We start from the raw sequence: 25,609 nt of genomic DNA, 5'->3' as shown, positions 1-25,609 counted from the left end.
AAGCAGGCAGGAACAAAATGGTCAGATCACTTTATTTCTGTACACTTGCCTCTCTATTAATTCTGAATCATGTCCCTCTCTCCCCAAATTCCAAAGAGAGATATTTTTCAATTTAGGAGGAGAAATTTAGTGGCAGTCATGTGAGCAGAACAACTTTCTGTTAGGGGCTATTACTAGCCTCAATTTATAGAGGCTACTGAGGCACAGAAACCTTAATGAATTTCCCTAAGGTCATACTTGGAACCTAACTTTGAATCCAGGTCATTTGGCTCTAGTCCCTGTTTTAACCCACTGTATCAAACTGCCCCTTTCCAAAAGAACAATATAAAGCACTCCCTCAAGGTCCAACACCCACTGATTCATTGTGATAATGTTCCTCCTGGCATCCATGTTATAGTTTGTTTTAAAAGTGAAACCTCCTCAGTAAGGAGTCCTTTAAGTACTTAGGTTTCTAATCCTATTTCTATATGCTTTCTAACATCTAAAGCTTAAGAGAATTCTGCACATAAATTACATTTTTTCATAGCTCTCTACTTACTTAATTGGGAACTGTCTTATTTCCTCAAGATTATCAGCACTTTGACGACAAAGGTTACACTATGCACACACCGTGTATTCCTCATATTATCTAGTGCAGCACCAGGCATGTGGGAAGAGTGCTCAGCAAGCTTGCCTGGCCCTGTCTGCACCCGTGAGCACAGTGGTTATGGAGGTCCTCCTTAGTCTGGCATCGCTGGTCTAAACAATTGACCTCTCTCTGTTTCCACCCTGACGTGGAGTCAGGCTGGTTCCACGTGCATGACCCCCACACTATTACCAATGTCCTTCCTCCCTTTCCTTTGATTCTAGGTCGTTGAAGATACAGAGACAGAACTGGTTTTTATCACCTGTAGCTTATTATGTGGGAATACTGATAAAAGAGAAAACAGCTGGGAACTTTCACCTAGCTGAAAAACAAACCGGGGCTAGGGGTTCCTTTAAAAATGATGAATTGGTTAGTACATGTTACTGGTTCTCCCTGACACCCCTCCCCCCTGCCTTCTTCCACATCCACAAACGAAAATGCTAGAAAAATTTAGAAGTTAGGGAGGGGTACTGATTCCAAGGATTAATCAAAACCAGCAAAAAAAAAAAAAAACCACCTTGGGGGGAACAGAAGGCTGCCTAAACTGGCAGCTGGGGAAAAGTGAGGGACAAAAACTAACCTAAACCAACAATGAGAGGCCAGGAATGACTCTTCTCATCCGATTCCCTTCCCTGTTTGCCTTTGTACATACAGTCCAAGCCTCCGGTTTCAACCCAGACAGCAGAATGGCTCACAGGGGTGAGGAGCTGGCGATCAGCTGTCCTCGAGCTCACACCACTCTACTCCTTTCTCTGGTCCTCCAAAGCCCTACAGCTCTTAGATTCAATTTAGGAAGACTCCTCATCCAGATGGTTCTGTCTAAGAATTGTCAGTGGTGGGGACATAGGGCGGTCAATAGTTTGTGAGTTTGTGTTTAACTGGGTCTCTCTTTGTGATGGGAACATAGGGCAGGGGTGTGTGTGTGCCTGTGTGTGTGTGTGTGTGTGTGTGTATGATCAAGCATCGCCACAAGCTGTAGTGCAGGTCGCAGATGCAGCTTGGATCCGGCATGGGTGGGGCTGGGGCTGTTGGCCGGCAGCTGCAGCTCCAATTCAACCCCTATCCGGGAACTTCCATATGCCACAGGTGTGGCCATAAACAAATGAACACAAAGTAAAATTTAAGGAGTTGCAAGAGTTCTTTATATATTGTGGCTATAAGTCTCTTAGGAGATATTTGCAAATATCTTCTCCCATACTATGGGTTGTCTTCACTTTCTTGATGCTATCATTTGCAGCAGCAAAGTTTTTTAATTTTTATATAATCCAATTTGCGTATTTTATTTTTTGTTGCTTGTGCTTCTGGAGCCATATCTAAGAAACCACTGCATAAATTACTGCAAAATGGAAATATATTCTAGTGTTTCCACTAAAGGTTTTATAGTTTAGCTTTGCTACATCTACATTTAGTTCTATGATATCCTTTGAATTAATTTTTGTTCAAAATTAATTGTGTGACGTAGGGACTCAACGCCTTCCACCCAAATATCCAGTTGTCTTAGGGGCATTTGTTGCAGAGATTATTCTTTCTTCATTTAATTGTTTTGGCACCCATGTCAAAAACAATCTACAATAAATGTAAAGTTCTATTTCTGGAATCTAAATTTTTTTTTCCATTTCTCTATATGGCAGTATTATAGGGTCTTGACTACTAAAACTTTGTACAAGGCTTCTGATACTGGGGGTCTTCAAACTTTCAAAAGACTGGCTATTCTGGATCCCTTTTACTTTCATATGAATTTTAAGATCAGCTTGCCGATTTCCGCAAAAACGTCAGCAGAGATTTTGATGGGGATTGTGTTGAATCCATAAATCAATTTAGGGCATAGAGCTATTCTCATTTGTGTCTTCTGAGTTTTGAACATGGGATGGCTTCTATTTACTTAGTTCTTTCGTTTCTTTTGACAACGGTTTGTCATTTTTAGTATACAACTTTTGTTAAATTTGTACCTAAATTATCATTTTAATGATATGGTAAATGGAATTGTCTTAATTTTGTTCACTGCTAGTGTAGAAGACAGATACTTTATTTTTCTATCTTATATCCTGTAACCTCATTGAACTCATTTCTTCTTTTTTTTTTTTTTTTAAGTGGATGGCTTGGGATTTTGTATGTACAAGAATATAACATCTGAAAAATTGAGATGGTTTACTCTTCTTGTTTTCCAATCTGCATGCCTTCTGTTTTTCTTGCCTAATTGCCTTGGTCAGACCTGTACCATAATGTTGAACTGAAGCAGCAAGAGTGGACATGCTTGTCTTGTTCTTGATGTAGGGGAAAATTCTGCAGTCTTTCACCACTAACTATGATGTCAGCTGTGAGACTTCCATAGATGTTCTTTATCAGAAAATTATCTCCTACTGCTAGTTTTATCAACTTTTATTGTCATGAAAGGGTATTCTCTTCAAATGCTTTTTTTGGTGTTTACTGACGTGATCACATGTTGTTTTCCTTTATTCTATTAACATAGTGTATTATGTTAATTGATTTTTCAGATGTTTAAACTAACCTTGCATTCTTGGGACAAATGCCACTTGGTCATAGTGTATGATCCTTTCTACATGTTGCTGATTTCATTTGTTAGTGTTCTGTGGGGGATTTTTACATCTACATTCATAAGGGATATTGGTCTGTAATATTCCTGTGTCTCTGTCTGGGTTTGGTATTGGGGCAATACAGGCCTAATAGACTGAGCTGGGAAATGTCATTCTCCCTTCTATTGTTTGGAAGAGTTTGTGAAGGACTGACAGCAATTCTTCTCTGAATGTTTGGTATAATTCAACAATAAAGCTTTCTGTGTCTCAGTTTGCTTTCTGGGAAGTTTGATTACTAATTCAAACTTGTACGTCTACTTGAATTTTCTACTTCTTAAGGCATTTTTGATAATTAGTGTCTTTTCAGGGATATGTCCATTTCAACTAAGTTAATGAATTTGTTAGCATACAGTTATTCATCATGTTCTCTGATAATCCTTTTTATTTCTGTAAGGTTGACAATAATGTCACCTGTCTCATACCTGATTTTAGTAATGTGAATTTTATTCTCTTCGATGCTTCACCAGAGTAGCTAAGGGTTTACCAATTTTGTTATTCTTTTCAAAGAACCAGCCTCTGGTTTTGTTGATTTTTCTCTATTGTTTTTTATTCTATATTTCACTTGCTTCCATTTTAGTCTATTATTTCTGTCATTCTGCTTACTTGAGTTTACATTTCTTTTTCTAGCATCAACAATAATTAGAAATATGGACATTACCTGGATATAATGGGAAATATACAACATTATCTACGCAATGTTCTTGACAAAAATGTTTAGCCTGAAATCTAATCATCAGGATATAATGAGGCAAATCCAATTTGTGGGCTAAATAAATCAACCAACCTGGAAATACTCTGGAAAGTTAATGCTAGTCCATAATTGTTAAACATTATCATATTAAAGTGGAATAAAGCATTCAGAGCCTTTATTTTTTTCTTTTGCTTTAGAGTGACCATGTCAGTCAAGACGGCTTTGCCATATAAGTTGTTTAGGTGAAGTCTATGAATCGAAAGGTATTTGCCGAAGACCTATATCTGAGCCAGGATTACAACAATGCTACCTTGTTTTTACAGTTGATTCTTATATAACCATCAATGCTGAATCCTGTTTACTCAAACAGTAAGCCCCGTATGTTGTGACACAATCCCTCAATAATTCAATTTGAAAAGTACTTAAACAAATGTTATCCAACCAGAATATTAGAGAACTCAAGGAGGAAGCGCTATAATTGAATTTTACGATAAATAAACTCTAAGTTCATTTTATTGTCCAAGTAAAAGTTTTATAGTTTGTTTCCTTAGAGTTTTGTCTAAATTCCTTGTTAGGACTTCTTCTGGGGGTAAAACCCTCCAAGTCTAAAGCTGGTCAGAATTACATGCACTCAACCTGACACTGAGCACAGTCACATTATTTCACTTGATTCTCATAGTCTGTACCACCTTAATCAACATCAAAATGTAACTCATCACCACTTTCTTCATTTCTTCTGCATCTTCATCTATAGTTGAATCTCATGTTATTTAAAATTTTTATTTATTTTTTTAAATTATAGTGATTTAGGAGTTCCCGTCGTGGCACAGTGGTTAACGAATCTGACTAGGAACCATGAGGTTGCGGGTTCGATCCCTGCCCTTGCTCAGTGGGTTAACGATCCGGCACTGCCGTGAGCTGTGGTGTAGGTCGCAGATGCGGCTCGGATCCCGAGTTGCTGTGGCTCTGGCAGCTACAGCTCCGATTAGACCCCTAGCCTGGGAACCTCCATATGCCGAGGGAGCAGCCCAAGAAATAGCAAAAAGACAAAAAAAAAAGTGATTTAAGTGTTGTGCCAATTTCTGCTGTACAGCAAAGTGACTCAGTTATACACATATATACATTCTTTTAAATATTCTTTTCCATTATGGTCTATCCTATATAGTTCCCTATGCTATAAAAGAGCACCTTGTTGTTTATCCATTCTAAAACACATTTTGTCTTTTCTAGAAGGGGTAACAATATCTTCTTTCCATACTACCCAAAAAAGTCAGGTTCATATGCATAAGGTCCAGAGATTACATAATTAAGACCTCTCCATCGTCTTTTATAAACATTTAACACATTTTAAAGGTTCTGATAATGCTTTGTGCTCCTTTTTATTTTACACACCATTTGAGGATTGCTTTATTGTATAACGCTGACATGAAGTTCTGTTGCTCTCAAGATTAAATGTCTTCTGGTGTCTCTAAGGTTTAAATCAAGACTATCCCCCCTTTCTGAGAGCTCACTGCTATAGATGCTACCAGCTCCTGGGAAGGATGTAGAGAAGATGAACTCCCTGAAAGTTTCTCAAGTGAAAGCAGGTGATTCTGCTGCATTAGTGGTCACTATGAAGCTCTACCCAGACTGCCCTGAGACATGGGATCCTAGAGAAGAAGTTCCTGCTTTGTAGTGAAGAAAAAGCCTGGTCCAAATTGTTCCATGGTTTACATCCCAGCCATCACCAGGTCCAAAATCTTTCTGTGGCTTAAAGTTCACCAAGGAGGAAAAAAAAAACACAAAAAAACAAAGGTGGGCTTGGGAACTGAGGAAGGGACCAGAGAAAGGTCTGCATCCAGAGAAAGGTCTGCAACTGCACATTTCGGGTTAGGAAGCAGGAAGCTGAGCGCCCTGAGAAGCTTCTCAAACCCAGATCCCCCAGTGCGTGGAATTCCTCTTGGCTCTGGTAGAGACTTTCTCAGGAATTAAACCTCTTAAACCAAGAGGCTCAATGGTCTTGGGTAGGGTCATAGGACCATGAAATAATTAGGGAAGCAGGTACAGATCCAGCTGAGACTTCATACTATGGCCATGATGCTGCAGGGAGAAGATTTACAGTGACAATATGAAAGGTAAAACTCTTCTTCCTCAAGCTTTACATACACATATAAGTAGAATAACAATACACAGAAATTAAAATGTCCTCCTTACATCCTGGAAGTTCACCGATTAAGTGCTTTTTTCAACCAATATGCTCTTCCAATTCAAATGTCCTGTGGGCTACCTGGCAACCAGTCTTTCCCCTCTCTATGAATTTGCTCTAATGTTTTCCTTCCTGCAACCTCAGTATAATCAATCTCAGCTTAGATAAAGAAGACAAGGTATTAGACAGGTAACCCTAGGGGAAACTTGAAGAAGCACTGAAGATGGCCTGCTATAGACAAGGACTCTGGGGAAAGGAATCAAGACAAGGTTCTAGAAGCCTGGAAGCAGAAGTGAATCAGAATGCTTGGTTTGCAAATGCTGAGGCTGGCCTTGCCCTTTCTGCTAAGGATCAAAGAGGAAAGGCCATGAACCACACCTCCAGACAAGAGCCCTTGCTCAGAGGAGAAGGGTCATCTATTCATGTTCAAAGAGATCTAGATTAAGAAGAACAGCAGAAAGAGTGTCAGCAGGCTATTCCAGTTGCACATGTGCACACAGAGCAGGCTGCCTGCAGTTCTGGGCAGGCAGAGGAAGCAGAGGGAGCTCTCTTTGAGCAGACCAGCTTACAGACCTCATATAAACAGCTTCCCCTGCCTCTCCCTCTCTTCTGTTCCCTTGACAAAGCAGCAGACTGAGGAGAGAAGTCACACAAAACAGTTGAAAACTATGGTCAAGTTCTAACAGGTTTACCTGTAAATAGATAAGCAGTGTACCAGTATTCTCTGCTGCATAACAAAGAGACCACAAATCTAGAGGGTTAAAGTGACACTCACGTATCATCTTATAATTCCATAGGGCAGAGATCTGGGCATAGCATGACTGGTCTACCTGCTCAGGGTCTCACCCATCCAAATTCAAGGTCCTCTTCTAAGCTTGCTCGGGTTGCTCTCCGTCTGTTGCCATGTGGCCCCCTCCATTTCCAAAACTAACACAAAGAAACTCCCCTGCACCAAATACCTGGTATGCTTTGAACCTCCAACATTTCTGTCTCTGACTGCTACAGCCAGATTTAGACGCTAATGTGATCGGGTCAGGTGCCTCAAATCTTAAATCAGATTTAAGATATTTCCCTATCTTAAAGGTTAACTGATTTGGGACCTTAATTACATTTTCAAAATTCTTTACGGCAACATCTAGATTAGAGTTTGAATACAATTGGGAGAGGGTGTATGTGCATCTTAGAACCAGGAGCCTAGGGGCCATCTTAGAACTCTGCCTGTCACAAGCATCACGTGGGACTGCCTGGCTAGACAGGTAAGATTTAAAAATAAAACAAAGATTTTAAAATGCCTGCTAGTGCTGGTTCTGTTTGTTTCCATAATCAGCTGCTCCAAAGACAGAAGTAGGGCCAGGGGGGTTAGTGTGAATTTTTTATAGATAAACCAAGCTGAAATACACAGCTGTTCTCTGCGCTGTCAGAGCGGAGCTACTGACTAACTGTCCATATTTTACAAGAGTCTGAGGCTCAAAAGAATTAGGAAGAAGCACTCATGAATCAGACACTAGCTCGGAAAGTAAGCTGCAATTCTGTGGTCAGTGGCACTTTTTCTAGCCACAGAAGGATGACAACGCAATGCCATGAAATAGATGAAGAAAGAGCTGGGCAGCCGCCCTCAGACAAACTCTATGAATGACAGTGACACAGCAGTCTGTTAAACACAACTTCTGGCAGGAAGTTGGGCCAAACAAATCAACACGCAGTACTGTGTGCCACTCAATTACCACAAAATCTGAACACCTCCTCAAACTCATTTTAGATAGAAGGCTAAGTTGGGTGTCGGTTGAACAGTCAGAAGTTGGAAAAAGCGAAAAAGAACCAAACATCCCTTTAGAAAAAAGGGCCTACTTGATTTTCTTGGAATATCAAATAGTGATGAGGGAGAAATGCTTCTCATGAATTGACTTTAACGTGACAATAAAGACCTCCATTTTTAGCAAGTCTATTCGATTTCCACTTTTTAAAAGGCTATTAATGTCTCCATTTTAAACTTTAGATTTGAAACCAAGATTTTCCACACTTAATAATTATATAAGCCAAAGAAATCAGTAAAACAAGTTTCTACCCAAAGCATCTTTTAAGTCTGTACCAACGTGTGAAAAAAGGAGTTGTTATAGAAAAAGAAAAATATTTAACAGCGCCTCATAAATCCCTAGGGGGAGGTCAGGCCCATCTCACTGGGGGGGGGGGGGGGGGAAGGAGGGAGAGGAAAGGGGGGAAAGGTAAGATTAAAGAATAAATGTAAACAAAATGGATGAAAACAAAGAAAGTCCTTCTCTTTCTCTCTTTTTTTGTTTTCTTTTTTTGTCTTTTTGTCTTTTTCTAGGGCCGCAACCTTTTTCTATGGAGGTTCCCAGGCTAGGGGTCTAATTGGAGCTGTAGCTGCCGGCCTAAGCCAGAGCCACAGCAACGCGGGATCTGAGCGGCATCTGCAACCTACACCACAGCTCAGGGCAACGCCGGATCCTTAACCCATTGAGCGAGGCCAGGGATCGAACCCACAATCTCATAGTTCCTAGTCGGATTTGTTAACCACTGTGCCACGACGGGAACTCCTCTCTGTTTTTTTTTAAATATGGCTGCACCCACAGCATATGGAAGTTTCCGGGCTAGGGAATGAATCTGAGTTGTAGCTGCAGCAGCAAGAGATCCTTTAACCAACTGTGCTTGGCTAGGGATAGAACCTGTGCCCCTGCAGAGACCTGAGCCGCTGCAGTTGGATTCCTAATCCACTGAGCCACTTAGGAACTCCAAAAAAGAGTATTTCTGAAGAAAGTTAATTTGATCAATTCACTGTCAAAGGCATTCTTGGAGGGCGGTAGGGATGTCCCTGGTAGTGAGAGGAGTCAGGCCAGGGGTGGGGGTGGGGATGGTTAGAAAGCAGCCAAGGACCTAGAGCTGCATTCTTGCTAAAATGCTGGAAAAACCATCTTAGAGCCCTTGGTTGGCAACTGAATGCAACCTGGAGTGGTAAATTTTAGCTAACCTAAGTTTCTTCCAATTACTACAAAGGGTGTATTAAAACTGGAGTTCTTGTGGGGCTCAGCAGAAATGAATTGGACTGGTGTGCATGAGGATGCAAGTTTGATCCCCGGCCTTGCTCAGTGGATTAAGGATCCGGCGTTGCCGTGAGCTTCAGTGTAGGTTGCAGATTTGGCTTGGATCTGACGCTGCAGTGACGGTGGCGTAGGCCAGTAGCTGTAGTTCCAATTTGACCCCTGGCCTGTAAACCTCCATTTACCATGGGTGAGGCCCTAAAAAAAAAAAAACCCAAAAATGATAATTAAGAGTGACTTCTGGTTTAGCAAAAATGGCCACAAGCAGTAGAAACAGGTCACAAAAAACATACGGCCAAGCTTCAGTGCATTAAGTCAGAGTGTAGTGAGCCATGTGTTCTGATTACTTAGAATTTCTGGAAAAAAAATATTATCAAGAGTTTTCTTAAGGCTACTTCTCAAGTCCTGAAATTACTGTTAGACATAAGAAGCTAAAGAAACATTTATAGCATGGGTATTAATTAAATCAGTATACTGCTGGGTCAATAAGAAAAGGTATAACAAATGTTTAATGAAGTCTAGCAAAAACATTTGAAACTGTAAAACTTATTTAAATGCAGCAAAAGATATTAGCAGGCAGATATTAGTGGGACTTAAAGATAATGTACAGCACGTGTTAAGTCTGAAATATGTGCCAGACACACAAGGATAGATACTGTATATTTATCTTGATAGTCTGGTCGAGTAGGTGAACAGACATCAAAACAGAGCAATAACCGAGGCACTGACAGAAGTCAGTAGACACCACATGTGATGAAGACCCCAAACCCAGCTTTGCTATCTGAATGCCAACAGTTTCCAAGCCTCACAACATCCCTTCCCCTTATGCCCCGCACTGGGCAGGCCCGGAGGAGAGCCGCACGCTCTCTCTCGAATCTAGTGAGTAGTTCAGAGCCCAGCCTCACCACCAACCATGACAAGAGTCAAGTCAGTGTCCCACCTTGCTCTCCCCAGAAAGCTTCATGATGTGAGAATAATAAATCTTTTCAGACCTTGATAGGTGAATCAGCCCTGACATCTAAACCAAATCCTGGGTGGGGATCGATCCCACCGCCATAGTGGAAGCAGGTGAGGAGAGCTTCTGCGCAGAGGTGGGCGATACTCCGAGGGACCAAAGGCCATCGAGGACTCAACCTGAACTGCTGCCCGCGGTACAAGTCTCTCTTGGGGTGAGGCCCTGATGGTTACAGTGACCACACAAGACACGACCCTACCAAACACCCTCCTTGTTGGGTGGTGAGGGAGCCATCTCACCTAAACCAGGGCGATGACTGCACTGCTCATATTTTCAAACTAAAGAAAAAAGAAGTTATCATTCCTGATGGAGGGAGGTGATGGAATGCAGGTCTGAAGAGCAGTTGGTTGATCCATTCTCATCACTGTAGGAAAAAGAGGCGGGCAGTGGGCGAGAGGCGCCAACAGCAAGTGGGGCAGAGCTAAGAGACAGAGAGAGACAGTCCAGCTGGTGCTGGACAACGTGCATCCTTTCCTGCCAGGTCCCACTGTGTATCCAAACTTTCTGCAAATACATTATAATCCTCAGTATTTAATCCAGGATATGTCCATTTTAACTAGTTTCATTTAGATTTCTCTAACTCAGACCCAACAACTACAGCACTGACCCAAACAGAGGGATTACGGCACTCTGTAATTACTATTAATTTTCTTACAAGACCAACAATGATGCTATAGTGACACAGAACACCCTTGTATGTGGAAATGTGCACTGAAGAATAGAGGAATGAAATGGCATAATGTCTGCTACAAATGATCTTGAAAAAAAAAATCAGCAAAAACATGAACACAGCAAAAATTTTAATTACTGAATTTAGTTTAAGAGTATATTCATTATCTGTTCTTCCTACTTTTCTGACTGCATGAAAGCTTCCATGAAAAATTCTTTGCAAAGGGGAACCTCTTAAAGTATGTGTGACATGCCTAGAGCTCTCCAAGGGTGCTCAGCTCCTGCCTGAGCTAAGAGATGACCAGCGATGGCGGCGTATGAAGTTGCTGTGCTTCCTTGGGATCCTCCCGGGCACCTGGCTGTGGACATCAATTATTTAGGCCTTGCCCTCGAGGTCCCGGCCTACCCATGATTTTCCTTTCCCTTGGGCTGGCCCTGTACCCTTCAGGCTGGCTTAACTAACTCCCACAGTTGCGTAAGCCGACTCCTCACAAAAAGTCCATACACGTAAACATAGATGGACATCTACCTGTAAAAACCTTGGTGGCCCTGTTCCTCTGACAGAGCCCTAAGAGACATGTGGCCACCTCTGCTCCCAGCTCCTACCTCTACAGACCTATTTCTGCCTTCGTGAGATTAAAAACAAGCTCCATTCCATGCTCTCAGGCTGGACAGAAAAGTTTAAATTAAGGACAGGTTATTTTTTGTCCCCACTCTCTTGCAGCAGCATGTAAATTTGCTGCTTTAGTGCTGGAGCAGTCCAGTCTAACTATGATGCCCCTTTCCCATCGTAGAGCTCACGCTCTGCTTCAAATCACTTTCTTCACTGTATGACCATACCCCTGTCTGTCCTAGAGTTCATCTCTCTGTTCGTGCATCTTCACAAACCTTCCACAGTTGCTCTCAGCTCAGATCTGCAGTTCTCTGAGACCAGCACCAGTCTCTTAAAGAAATCCCATTTCTTTCCTTTCTTGTCATAGATGATGTCATTGATTCCTATCAGTTCTCCTTGTGGATGACACCAGTCTTTCTCTAGTCAAAATATTAACTAAAAACATTTCATATTCTGCATACCCTTTCACTTCAGAATTCCATTTTTGGGGGGACTCTCTCCTGAGGAACTAGTTACGGTGGGGTTAAATCACTAGTTTCAGCAAAAAGTTTAAAACGATAAATAAATTTAAAAAATACATCCATACAATTTGCCGTTCTTTGATACCATAAAATAACGTAACAGAAAGTTCAATGGAATTAAAAATGCATACTACATTATGCTTAAAAAGCAGATTATAAAATAGCTTATGTTCAGAAAACATTGTTCTATTTCTATAACTCAATAGATAAATACAGATGCACAGAAAGAGGACCTGAAGGATAAAAGTTCCATGTTAATGCTTCTGAGTAGCCGGATTACTGGTAATTTTTCACTTCTTCTTTCTCCTGATAAGCATTTTCTAAATAAGTTTACCTCTGTGGACATGGGCAAGGCCCCAGTAAGTGGTGACTTAGTCACCTGTGGCCCAGAAGAGGGATTCTTCCCTAGTTTGGGATCCTTAGATCCACTATGGACTGTGAGGGAGATGGCTCTAAAACCCTTGGACCTATATGCAAAGTACTGCTTAAGTGTGCAACTCTGTGTGTGTATGTACATGAGCCTGCAAACACATATTTGGGGAGAGAAGGAAACAGGTTTCATAGCTTTCAACGATCCAAAAGAGGTTAAAACCACCAGTCCAGAACTTTGATTGACCTTATCTCAATTTCTCCTATTTTGCATTATTTAAAGTGTTGAGGGACAGATAATTTGGAACAGGAACCACCAATTCTGATTCAGATATTCTGCATACCTGAAAATTTCTTTATCTCAAGGAATGCATGAAAATTTTAAAACCCCCTTAAAAAATGAAGTGAAAAACACTGGGTATAACTTTTGAAACAATCTCTCTAGGTTACTGCTAAGATTTTCAAAGTCAGAATACCCACTGTTAGACTCCAGTTCTGTTTTTGTACACTGACCTCCACTGTCCCTGTGCTCAAGGTATCATCATAAACATGCCTCACACCAGAGTCTTAGACTGGAGGTCATCAGCCTCTAGTCTGATTCGCTCAAAATGAAAGAACATACGCAAAGAGAATTTTACTCAAGAGATAAAACTCGTCATTAATTTTAAACAATGAGGTCTCTCTCTCTTTTTTGGGGGGTGGGGTGGGGTGCTTTTTAGGGCTGCACCTGCAGCAGATGGAAGCTCCCAGGCTAGGGGTGGAATTGGAGCTACAGCTGCTGGCCTATACCACAGCCACAGCAATGCAGGACCGGAGCCATGTCTGAGACCTACACCACAGCTCATAGCAATGTTGGATCCTTAGCCCACTAAAGGATGCCAGAGATGGAACCTGTGTCCTCATGGTACTAGTCAGGTTTGCTACCACTGAGCCACAACAGGAACTCCCAACAATGAACTTTCTTGCTAAAGATCAAAATGCATGCCATATTTCATAAAATTATCTCGCATCTGACAGAAAGAGACTATGGGTGATATGTCATCATGACTGGATTAAGAACTCTATGTTTTTTCAGTCTCAAAATCATAGGACAGAAACAATAGTGATGTATTTCCTGTCTGAACAGTATGATCTTTAAACCTAACTTCCACAAGTCAATTTTACTATTTATATAACAACTATCTGCCAATGCCGACTGCATCTACAGGTACAGAAAGAAGCACAGAAACTTCTCTCCGCACTCCCACCCCCAGAAATCTATGATTTCTATTAGAATATAAACACCTGAAAAGACAGGGTTGCTATCAGATAACTCCTCTTATGCTAACTATGCTACCATGTTTTGTACAGGTATAATTGATATACTTGATTATTCTAGGCTTGAGATTGTAAACACATTATTTAATGTTTTTACTAGTAAAAAATGGTTAACTGCAACTTTGATAATATTAAAGAAAATTACAATTTTCTTTTTTTTGGGGGGGGGGTTCTTTATAGGGCCACACCAGTGCCATGTAGAAGTCTACAGGCTCGGAGTCAAATTGGAACTGTAGTCGCTGGCCTATGCCACAGCAATGCATGATCTGGTTGCACCTGTGACCTACACCACAGCTCATGGCAACGCTGGGTCCTTAATCCCCTGAGCGAGGCCAGGGATTGAACCCGCATCCTCATGGATACTAGTTAGATTTGTTTCCACTTTGCCATGATGGGATCTCCCAAATTACAATTTTCATTTACTGAATCTGAATACATCTGCACACAGCTCCCACCCCACCTTCCCTTTCAAATTCTTTCCTTCTGCTAACTTACCAGAGTGGCATTACTCTAGTAAGTCTGTCATTTAAGATGTTCTCTTTATCTACCTGCTAAATTGGGTTGGAACCAAATACAGGTGAAGACTTGTCTTCCCCATAGTGTATCTAAGATAAGCAAAGCCTGAGATTCAGATGTAGAAAGTAAGGCAGAACTATGGTTTGAAGAGGTAATTCTGTGGTTGAACCATATCTCTCTGTAGGATCTCCTTTTGTTTGCCCCTCTGAGTTGGTCATAATATTATATATTTGGTGATGTATAAAAGTTTATACTTCAAAAGTCTACGCATCCAAGGGAGAGGTGGGGTGGAGAAGGGACAGGTTGGGAGTTTGGGATTAGCTGATGCAAACTATCATATATAGAATGGATAAACAACAAGGTTTTGTGGATAGCACAGGGAACTATGTTCAATATCCTGGAATAAACCATAAGAGAAAACAGTAGGAAAAAGAATGTGTATATGTATAACTGAATCACTTTTCCATACAGCAGAAATTAACACAAAACTGTAAATCAACTATACCTCAATAAAATAAATTTAAAAAACAAACAAAAAAACAGAATAGAAGCGTACGTATCAAATAATATATTCTTCCATATCCATTAGGAAAAATGTTAAATAATAAAAATGGAAATGAAGACTAATCAGAAAGGTAACCCTAAATTTAATGCTGCTTCTGAAGATAAGATCCTCTGAACTAGAGGCTTCAAAACGTGGATAGTTTTCAAACTTCAAAAGTTAATAATATAGGTTAACTCATCTCAGACACTTGTTCCCATTTTCAAACTGCATTTAACATTATTTACCTTCCTGATGACTTGAACATATAACTTTCTCATTTAAGATAACACAAGCAGAAGGCAAGACAAATGTGTGCATTATATATATATATATATATATACACACATACACACATGCGTGCACACACACACACACACACACATATGTATAAATAGTTTAATGAAAAACTGTGGTCTGAAAATGCTAAACTTACTGTTCATGGAAATCCAGCATTGGTGGCTCAAATCGTATAGGTCTGCAATTACCCCGGTACAGAGATATACTGTAAGCAAAAAAAAAAACCAGCATCAACAGCAATTCTTTGAAATGTGGAGTTTCCTGGTGGTCTAGTGGTTTAAGATCCATCGCTGTCACTGCTGTGGCATAGGTCACAGCTGTGGCGTGGGTTCAATCCCTGGTCTGCATGCCACACGTGGGACCAAAAAATAAAAATAAAAAGCAATTCTTTCAAATACATATTTCCCCAAACCATTTGAGTTTTGTCATGAGAACGTATCTTTAACAAAAAAGGATTCTAATGTTCTATTAGAAATGTGTGTTACTTTTTTATTAGAGGAAATAGAGTGTTTTAAAAAATTTTAAAAAGGAGCATTTTTTCCTATTCAAAGGTATGTGAAAACAGAAAATGCTCAGGTAGACTGCTGAAATTTACTTGGTTGACCCAGATACTTACGGTCAATTAATCTTCGACAAAGGAGGCAAGAATATACAGTGGGAAAAAGATAGTCTCTTCAGCAAGTGGTGCTGGGAAAACTGGACAGCTGCATGTAAATCACTGAAACTAGAATACAACCTCACACCATGCAAAAAAATAAACTTAAAATGGCTTAAAGACTTAAACTAAGACAAGATACCATAAAACTCCTAGAAGAGAATATAGGCAAAACATTCTCTGACATAAACCAGACAAATGTTTTTAGGCCAGTCTCTCAAAGCAATAGAAATAAAAACAAAAATAAACACATGGGACCTACTCAAATTTACAAGTTTTTGCACAGTAAAGGAAACAGACAACCTATGGAATTGGAGAAAATAGTTGCAAACAATGCACCTGGTAAGGGGTTCCTCTTCAAAATATACAAAGAACTCATAATTCAATAAGAAAAAACACAACAACCCAACTGAAAAATGGGCAGAAGACCTAAATAGACATTTCTCCAAAGAAGACATACAGATGGCCAGTAGGCACATGAAAAGATGCTCAACGTCAGTAACTATTAGAGAAATGCAAATTGAAACTACAATGAGCAACCAGCTTACACAGGTCAGAACGGTCATCATTAATAAGTCAACAAATAACAAATAGTGGAGAGGGTGTGGAGAAAAGGGAACCCTCCTACACTGTTAGTGGGAATGTAAACTGGTACAACCACTATGGAAAACAGAATGGAGGTTCCACAGAAAACTAAATATAGAACTACCATATGACCCAGCTATCCCACTCCTGGGCAGATATCCACACAAAACTATAACTCAAAAAGATACATGCACCCCTATGTTCATCCCAGCACTATGCACAATAGCCAAGACATAGAAACAACCTAAATGTCCATTGACAGATGAATGGATTAAGAAGATGTGGTACATATACATAATGGAATACTACTCAGCCATAAAAAAGAGCAAAATAATGCCATATGTATCAATATGGATGGAACTACAGATGGAACTAGAGACTCTCATACTAAGTGAAGTAAGTCAGAAAGAGAAAGACAAATACCATATGATATCACTTATATGCGGAATGTAAAATATGGCACAGATGAACTTATCTATAGAACAGAAACAGACTCATAGACATGGAGAACAGACTTGTGGTTGCCAAAGGGGAGGGGAGTGGGAAGGACTAGAAGTTTGGGGTTAGTAGATGCAAACTATTACATTTAGAATGTACAGACAATAAGGTCCTACTTTACACAATAAGGAACTATAGCCAATCTCTGGGGATAGACCATGATGGAAAACAATACAAAAAAATATGTGTGTAAGTCACTTGGCTGTACAGCAGAAATTGGCACAACATTATAGATCCATTACACTTTAATAAAAGAAATTTACTTGGTTCATTTAGTTAAGAACAATATACCTTAATATGTTCATATGGATTTTTTTGATATGTATACAATTAACAATAAATAGCTAAAACAACTACCAATACTTGGCAGTCAAAACATACAAAAACCCATGAACCCTTTGTAACTAGAGTGGCAAATTAAACAAAAACCAATTTGGGGTACAGAAATTTCTAAGAACCAAAATATACCTTGTATCTGAGAGTTTGGAACATACTAATCTATGGATGTCTTGCCCTACATATTTGAGTTATCATTTCTAACTATTCTACTTGATACTAGAACTTCTCACTAAAACAGATTTCTGAATAGCAAACCTCCTATCACGACCTAACACTGATGCAAAGTATAAATGACCTCGGAAGGAGTGGTCCTCATACCTAGAGTCATCTGTTTATACGCTGAGAAAGTGAGAAAGCTGAGTCAGCTACTAAAGTTTCTAAACAGTAGATTATCTTTCTGTTATATTTTAAGAAATGATCTAAGAGCAAACCCCATTTGTGAGGCCACTTTACTCCTATCACTACTGTCAATTCACCAGTACACAAGCTTCAAATGAGACAGTAACTTCATTCAGGAAATACATTAGAAATAGACAAGTAGATACAGACTATGCAGAAAATCTAGCTTTAACTCAGTTCAACAAAGATTAAACAGTCTGAGGAGTGCGATAACTGAGCTTCAAGTAAGAAAATCTCAAAGTGTTTTTAGCCCTGTCAATTAAGAGTAATGCTCCGTGCTGCTTGATAACCCTTCTAATAGGTGCTGGACAGAAAAAAAATGACAAACACAAGAAGGAAAAGACCAAATATAAGGTTCTACTTTGCTAAATAAAGCACATATATGATCAACTCATCAGTTTTAATGATGGGAAACTCAAACTTATATAAAATCTCAATCCAATCAAGAAAAAAAGTATAATGCATAAAGTAAATGGGTATGTCATTAATTCATATATATATTTGAATTATACACACACTGACTGTGTTAGGTGCTAGAGATACAAAGGAGATTAAGATACAGTTTCTCTCTCTCACAGAACGGAGAGTCTAACCCCCAAACTGCAAGTGGCACTATCTCAAGGGGCCAGGCAGGGGGAAAAGAGTGCACACCCCCTTCACTCAACACAAATACACTGCATGTCAGGGCTGTCCAGTGGCTGGGACTATGGGAACAAAGCAAACAGCCTGTTCTCATGACACTAACATCCCAGTAGGGAAAACAAAAGTAGAGCATATCACGTGATGATGCCTGATATACAAAGACAAATCAAACACAGCAAGAGCAGAGCAGGCCTCTCAGAGGAGGGACACTGGAGCTGAGACCTCAACAGTAGAGATCGGAGGAAGAAAGCAGGGATGTACCCAGCATGCTGAGGAATACGAGGCTGGAGTGGCCAGCCTTGGGGGCGGGGGGACAGGAGCTGAGATGAGAGAGGTGCAGAGGCAAGGTCCTTGGAGGAGTCTGGATTTTGCTCTCAGTCTAACACAAAGCCTCTAGAGCGTTTTGAGCAAGGAAGTAACATGATGTCAAAAGGTCAATTCTGGCCGCTGTGTGAGGAAGAGACAGTAGGAGCCCAAGAGTGGAATCAGGGAAGCCTTGTGGTAGCAAGGGAAGAGGGCACCGCAACTGTGCTTCGGGGTGGCTGTGCGGGAGGGTGCGGAGGGTGGGTCTTTCCTGAATATCTTCAGGAGCTAGAGACAATGGGTCAGGACTATGGACTGATTGTGCAGGGTAAGAGGAAGGGAGGCGTCTAAGGTTCTGGCCTGAGAAACTGGAGGCAGTGGGTTAGAGGTGGGGAAAGGCGGCTGGGTGGAGATACAAGAGTAGTGTTTTAGACTTTTAAATCTGCGATGTCTTACCTGGATGGAGGTGTCAAGTAGGCAGAAGGATATACAGGTTAGTGCTTTATATTAAAAAAGTTATTGATTTGGAGGTAGCGAACCCAGTCATTTTGGTAAGTTAATTCTAACGGTTTGTCTACAGATTCTCTTAGCTTTTCCCCTGCTAGTAAGTGTTGCTAAAATGATCACCATGGGGAGTTTCCATTGTGGCTCGGCGATAACAAACCTAACTAGTATCCAGGAGGATGTAGGTTCAATCTCTGGCCCCGCTCAGTGGGTTAAGGATCTGGCATTGCTGTTGAGCTGTGGTGTAGGTTGCAGACGTGGCTTGGATCTGGTGTTGCTGTGGTTCTGGTGTAGGCTGGCAGCCACAGGTCTGACTGGACCCCTGGGAACTTGCATATGCTGCAGGTGCAGCCCTAAATAAATAAATAAATAAATATGTAAAAGATCACTATCACAGATTATTTCTGCAGACAAATCTATAGAAATCTACTGTTACCTACAAGTAACAACAATTCTATTTCTTTCTTTCAAATCCACTTGTTTTTCTTCTTTATGCCTTTCTTGTGCTAAGTCCTCCCATAAAATGCTCCAAAGAAGTGGTGTCCAGCAATTTTTGTTGTGACATTTACAGAATGCTCATAGAACAGGAAATAGAGGTAATGATACATAAAAGATGATTCCCTCATAAATGAATGCATATTTTCAAAACAACAGCAGATCTATATCTAAGAAACAGGTTACTATTGGAACAGGTACAACACGAATTGTCACAGGTATAATCTTATTTTCACAAAAACCAAAAATTCAATAACATAGCTATTGCGTATCCACAGTTGCCTGAAGTGGTTGCTACTGTTTATTTAGAAAGGCCATGATACCGTTTAGTGCTTTATTAACAGAAAGCAAATGTCCATAAATCCACAATGCTGAAAATAAACTGCGGGGGAAGCAGTAAGAAAAATGGCACCCTTTGTCAATTTCAAAGAAACAGAATTTGAGACATTATAAAAGTAATAATACATGATTTTATGCTTTTTGCAGTGACTGTATTTATTTTGACAGTCTCAATACCTGGAGATCCCGTCATGGTGCAACAGAAACAAATCTGACTAGCAACTATGAGGTTGCTGGTTTGATCCCTGGCCTCACTCAGGGGGTTAAGGATCCGGCATTGCTGTGAGCTGTGGTGTAGGTTGGAGACGCAGCTCGGATCCCATGTTACTATAGCTGTGGTATAGGCCAGAGCTACAGCTCCGATTGGACTCCTAGCCCGGGAACCTCCATATGCCTAGGGTACAGCCCTTAAAAAAGGAAAAAGAAAGTCTCAATACAATATTTTTCACTAAAATATTACATGTTTATTTGGAGATACGGAGATGAATAAAGCTGATTTTCTGACTTCAAACTGGGGAACAATTGGATAGACAGGGGAAATCTCTGCCATCTGGTGAACTGTCAGGTCAAAGTGAAGCATACAAAGCCTTCTTGGAGCTTTGAGAATTTGATTAAACCATGAACTTTTAAATGTTCTCTTAGGGGCAATTGCTATCTAAACAAAAGGTACTCTGCGGCTTTTTTTTTGCTTTTTAGGGCTGCACCCGCAGCATATGGAGGTTCCCAGGCTAGGGGTCCAATCGGAGCTGTAGCCCTGGCCTACACCACAGCTACAGTACCATGGGAGCCGAGCCGCATCTGCGATCTACACCACAGCTCGCAGCAAGGCTGGATCCTTAACCCACTGAGCGAGGCCAGGGATCAAACCCACAACCTCATAGTTCCCAGTCAGATTTGTTTCTGCTGCACCATGATGCTAATTCCAGGCTCAGTATTTCTTTTTCTTTTTTTTTTTTAAATTTTTTTTTATTTTCCCACTGTACAGCAAGGGGGTCAGTTTATCCTTACATGTATACATTACATTTTTTACCCCACCCTTTCTTCTGTTGCAACATGAGTATCTAGACAAAGTTCTCAATGCTATTCAGTAGGATCTCCTTGTAAATCTATTCTAAGTTGTGTCTGATAAGCCCAAGCTCCCGATCCCTTCCACTCCCTCCCCCTCCCATCAGCCACAAGTCTCTTCTCCAAGTCCATGATTTTCTTTTCCAGGCTCAGTATTTCTTTCTTTCTTTTTTTTTTGTCTTTTTTGTTATTGTTGTTGCTATTTCTTGGGCCGCTCCCTCGGCATATGGAGGTTCCCAGGCTAGGGGTTGAATCGGAGCTGTAGCCACCGGCCTACGCCAGAGCCACAGCAACTCGGGATCTGAGCCGCATGTGCAACCTACACCACAGCTCACGGCAACGCCAGATCCTTAACCCACTGAGCAAGGGCAGGGACTGAACTCGCAACCTCATGGTTCCTAGTTGGATTCGTTAACCACTGCGCCACGACGGGAACTCCTGGGCTCAGTATTTCTTAATGAATGATTTGTGGTACCTATATCTTAACTATCTAGGATGCTTGTAGAAATGCAGGTTTCAGAGCCCCACCTCTTGACTCTGACTCCTTACATCTAGTATGGAGCCCAGAGACTGACGTTTTTATGTACACTCTCACATTTGAGAACTACTGTTTTTCAGCTTGATCCACGATAAGCGCTGTAAGCAGAAATAAGAGGGGAATAAAAGTACTTTAACAAGCAAAACTTTAAGTCACCAGCAGTTTAAAATAGTGCCAAGTATAATTATTAGAGACAGCTAAGTAAACAGTGACCCAAGAGAAAAGACATTGACTACTCCTACATAAATATTTTCCTATAAATACATTTTAGCTCAAATTTTCATTTCCCTAAGGACTAATGATGTTGAACACTTTTTTCTTCTGTTTATTGTCCACTTAGATATCTTCTTTCGCAAAACATTCAAAGTATTTTAACTGGAATTTCAGTCTTAATTTTGAGTTGTAAGAGTTCTTTGTATATTCTAGATATGTGTCTTTTGTCAAATACATGTATTGTGATTTTTTTTTCTCTCTGTCCCTCCTTTCCCTATTATCACTGATGTCTTTTGAGGAGTGACAGCATCAAGATGGTGACACAGTTTATTCCCAACTTCAGTTCCCCTCATGAGATGACCAACCAGCAATTATCCATAGGTAAGACACCACTGTGAAAATCCCAGAACACAGGGATGAGACTCAAAAACATCCCTGGACCACAGAGACTGAAAAGAACTGTAGTAAGAAGGTAAGGAAAATGGTTACATGTCCCCTCTCTACCAGGCTGGTACAGTGCTGCACTGAGAGGCTCCCCAAGCCTACAGTTTCTCCAGTAGGCAAGACAGAGACCACGGTGGGCGTCTAGCTCCCCTGGTGTTGTGGGGAAGTAAGTGGACATCCAGAATTATGAGGCCCTGTGAACCCCACATAGGCTGAAGCTGAGAAGGCCTACAAGGAGACATGTTATAATTAAATCGTCAAAAATTTTTTTCTTTGTCTTTTTAGGGCTGCACCCACGGCAAGTGGAAGTTCCCAGACTAAGGGTCTAACTGGAGCTGAAGCTGTCAGCCTACCCCACAGCTACAGCAACGCAGGATCTGAACTGTGTCTGTGACCTACACCACAGCTCACGGCAACACCGGATCCTTAACCCCCTGAGTGAGGCCAGGGATTGAACCTGAAATCTCACGGTTCCTAAATCGGATTCGTTAACCACTGAACCATGATGGGAACTCCTTTTCTTTGGTCTTTTTTTAAAGACAGAGAATTCTGAAAGCAGCAAGAGAAAAGTCACACACAAGGAACACACCTGTACCCTACAAGACCACAGTAGTTCCTCCTTATCTGTGGTTTCATTTTCTGCAGTTTCAGTTATTTGTGGTCAACTGTGGTCTGAAAATATTAAATGAAAAATTCCAGAAATAAAAAACTCAGAAATGTTAAACTTCATGCCCTCTGAGTAGCATGATGAAATCTCATGCCATCCTGCTCTGCCCTGTCTGAGACATGAATCATCCCTCTGTCCATCGTGTCCATGCTATATATGCAACCCACTGTTAGTACAGGAGAAAACATAGCATATGCAGTGCTTATAGTATCTGAAGTAACGGTATAGTGTTTGGAATATATGCCCCACAGTTAAGGAGCTACTGCATAGGTGGATGTCTCAAAAGAAATTTTATAGGCAAAGAGAGAGTGGCGATAGCATTTTCAAAATATTGAAAGAGAATAAGCATCAAACAACAACACTATACCCAGCAAAGCTGTCATTCAGAAATGAAGGAGAGATAAAGACTTCACTGAACCAATAAAACTTGAGGGAGTTCATCACAGTCACTTCTAACTTACAAGAAATACTAAAGGGTGTTCCTCAAGCAGAAATAAAAAGAAGCTAATCAACATAAAAAAAAAAAAAGTACTGTAAAACTCACTGATAACTGTAAATATATAGTCAGATTCCTTAATGCTGTGATGATGGTATAAAATTCACTTGCAACTCTAGTTTAAAAGTTAAAAAACAAACATACTAAAAATAACTAAATTACAATAATTTACTATTGAATGGACAATAGAAGATATATGTAAATTTTAAGACCAATAAATTAAAATGTGAGGGGAAGAAGAAGTGAAAGTATAAAGCTCATGTATGTATGCCACCAAAGTTAAATTGTTAGTTTAAAATAGAAAGTTAAAAATATGCCATTTTCAGAAGACTATACTCATATCAAGTATCTTTTCTGATCACCACGGTATAAGATTAGAGAACAGTAAGAGGAAGAAACTGGAAAATTTACAAATACATGGAAATTAAAAATACACTCCTGAACAACCAATGGATCAAAGAAGAAATCAAAAGGGAAAATAAAAAGTATCTTGAGACAAACAAAAATGAAAACACTACACACCAAAACTTATGGGATGCATGTGAAGCTTATAAGAGGGAAGCTTATAGACATAAATGCATATATCAAGCAAAAAAAAAGATAACAAAGTAACTTTATACCCCAAGGAACTAGAAAAGGAACAAACTAAGCCCCAAGTTATGAGAAGGAAGGAAAAAATAAAGACTAGAACAGAAATAAATTAAATAGAGGACAAGAAAACAACAGAAAAGATGAACAAAACTAAGAGCTGGTATTTGAAAAGACAAGCCTTTACTTAGGCTAATCAAGAAAAGTGCTACATAATGCATGGCACGCACATTCAGATTTAAGCCTGGTTTTCCACACATAATACCTGAAATACATGACATAATGTAATTTATAATTTGATTTTCTCTCTTTACCAAAAAAGTAGGAGGGAAAAGAAGGAGAGCAAGAATTCCCCAGAAAGAATGATAAGTACGCCAGTATCTTACTAAATATATAAAATGCTAGAGAGAGAGAGAGAGAGAGAGAACTTTCTTACCTTTTCTGTTGATATGAACTGAGTCCAAGTGTTGTCTCAGTCTGTGAAGGAAGAAAACAATGGTTAAAACATGGAAACCAAAGCTTTATAATACAACAATTTTATTACAGTTTCAACTTTGATCTTATACGCACCTTCAGGTTAAACCTGATCTCTAAATCATATGAAATGATTTGTCACACCATGTAATTCAAAAGAGAGATTAATTTGGATTAAATTTTAAACACACATGGAAATAAACAAAGTAATATAATTCACTTTTAAGAGTTTGCCAAGCCAATACATCCTCTAAGAGTTCTCTTTCCAGCTGCTCTGGGAGGTTGCAGGTGTCTCTTGCTGTTCACTGCCACCATCTGTGCGCAGGTGCTGGTGCACTGTGGTTCCTGCCAGCAAGTAGTGTGAGGCAGAGGGGATAGCCATTTTAAAACAAAATAAATGTGTGTTTATACACTGAATGAACGACTTTGAAATTATTTGGAAAGATGCTGTGAAAGAGAATAGGTGACACGCTTAAACAGGGAAGCCTGTCTGCAAAGGTGACATTTATAAGGAAACATAAAGTACATATACAAAAAAAAGCTGTCTTTGGAATGGGGGCTGTATGGCAGTGCAAAAACAGCATATGCCAAGAGCCTGGATGCTCAAGACACAGAGAGCAGGTCTTTTTGGCCAGCGCTCAGAGACAGGGGAAAGAAGCAGAAATGAGGTTGGAGGACGAGGCAAGAAGTCCGGATTGTGTTGTACTCTAAATGCAATACAAGGTGTCTGCAGTTGTAGGAGAGAAACAGACAGCATGGTCTGATCTAAGTTGAAAGACACCGTTCTGGCTATAGCACAGGGTATGGATTAGAAGATCCAGCAATCACACATCTAGGTATATATCCACAAGAACTGAAAGCTGAAAGCAGAAAACAGAGACTCAACAGTTATTTGGACATCCATATTCACAGCAGCATTATTCACAACCGCCAAAGCATGGAAGCTACACAAGTGTCTACCGAAGGATAAATGAACAAACAAAATGTGGTTTATACATACAAAAGAATGTTATTCAGCCTTAAAAAGAATGGAAAGAGACATGCTACAACATGGATCAACCTCGAAGACTAAGTCTATACTTAGGCTAAATGAAATAAGCCAGTCACAGAAGGACAAATACTGTATGATTCCACTTACATGCGGTACTTAGAGTCGTCAAGTTCACAGACAGAGAGTAGAAGTCTGGTTGCCAGGGGCTGCAGTAGGGGCAATGGGGAACTGCTGTTTAAAGGGTACAGAGTTTCAGTTTGGGATGAAAAAAAAGTTCTGGAGCTTGTTGGTGGTGATACAGAAACAAATGTGAATGTACTTAATGATACTGAAATGTACACTCAAAATGGTTAAAACTGAAA

At 40.2% G+C, this 25,609-nt stretch overlaps 1 protein-coding gene across 6 annotated transcripts in view; it reads right to left on the bottom strand.

Annotated features, from left to right (window-relative positions):
- TMEM131 (transmembrane protein 131) overlaps window positions 1-25,609 on the bottom strand; it is a 191,104-nt gene that overhangs the window by 91,115 nt on the left and 74,380 nt on the right. For all 6 annotated transcript variants that reach the window (XM_047781503.1, XM_047781501.1, XM_047781502.1 and 3 more), the window contains exons 3-4: window positions 24,219-24,259; window positions 15,149-15,217 (exon numbers count right to left, since the gene is read on the bottom strand). In XM_047781503.1, coding sequence (XP_047637459.1) covers window positions 15,149-15,217; window positions 24,219-24,259 — 110 coding nt within the window. The remainder of the gene's footprint in view (window positions 1-15,148; window positions 15,218-24,218; window positions 24,260-25,609) is intronic.

This window comes from Phacochoerus africanus, chromosome 5 (assembly GCF_016906955.1).
Source record: "Phacochoerus africanus isolate WHEZ1 chromosome 5, ROS_Pafr_v1, whole genome shotgun sequence".
NCBI lineage: Eukaryota > Metazoa > Chordata > Mammalia > Artiodactyla > Suidae > Phacochoerus > Phacochoerus africanus.
Note: the sequence above shows the minus strand (reverse complement) of the source record. Positions and strands in the feature narration are given on the sequence as shown.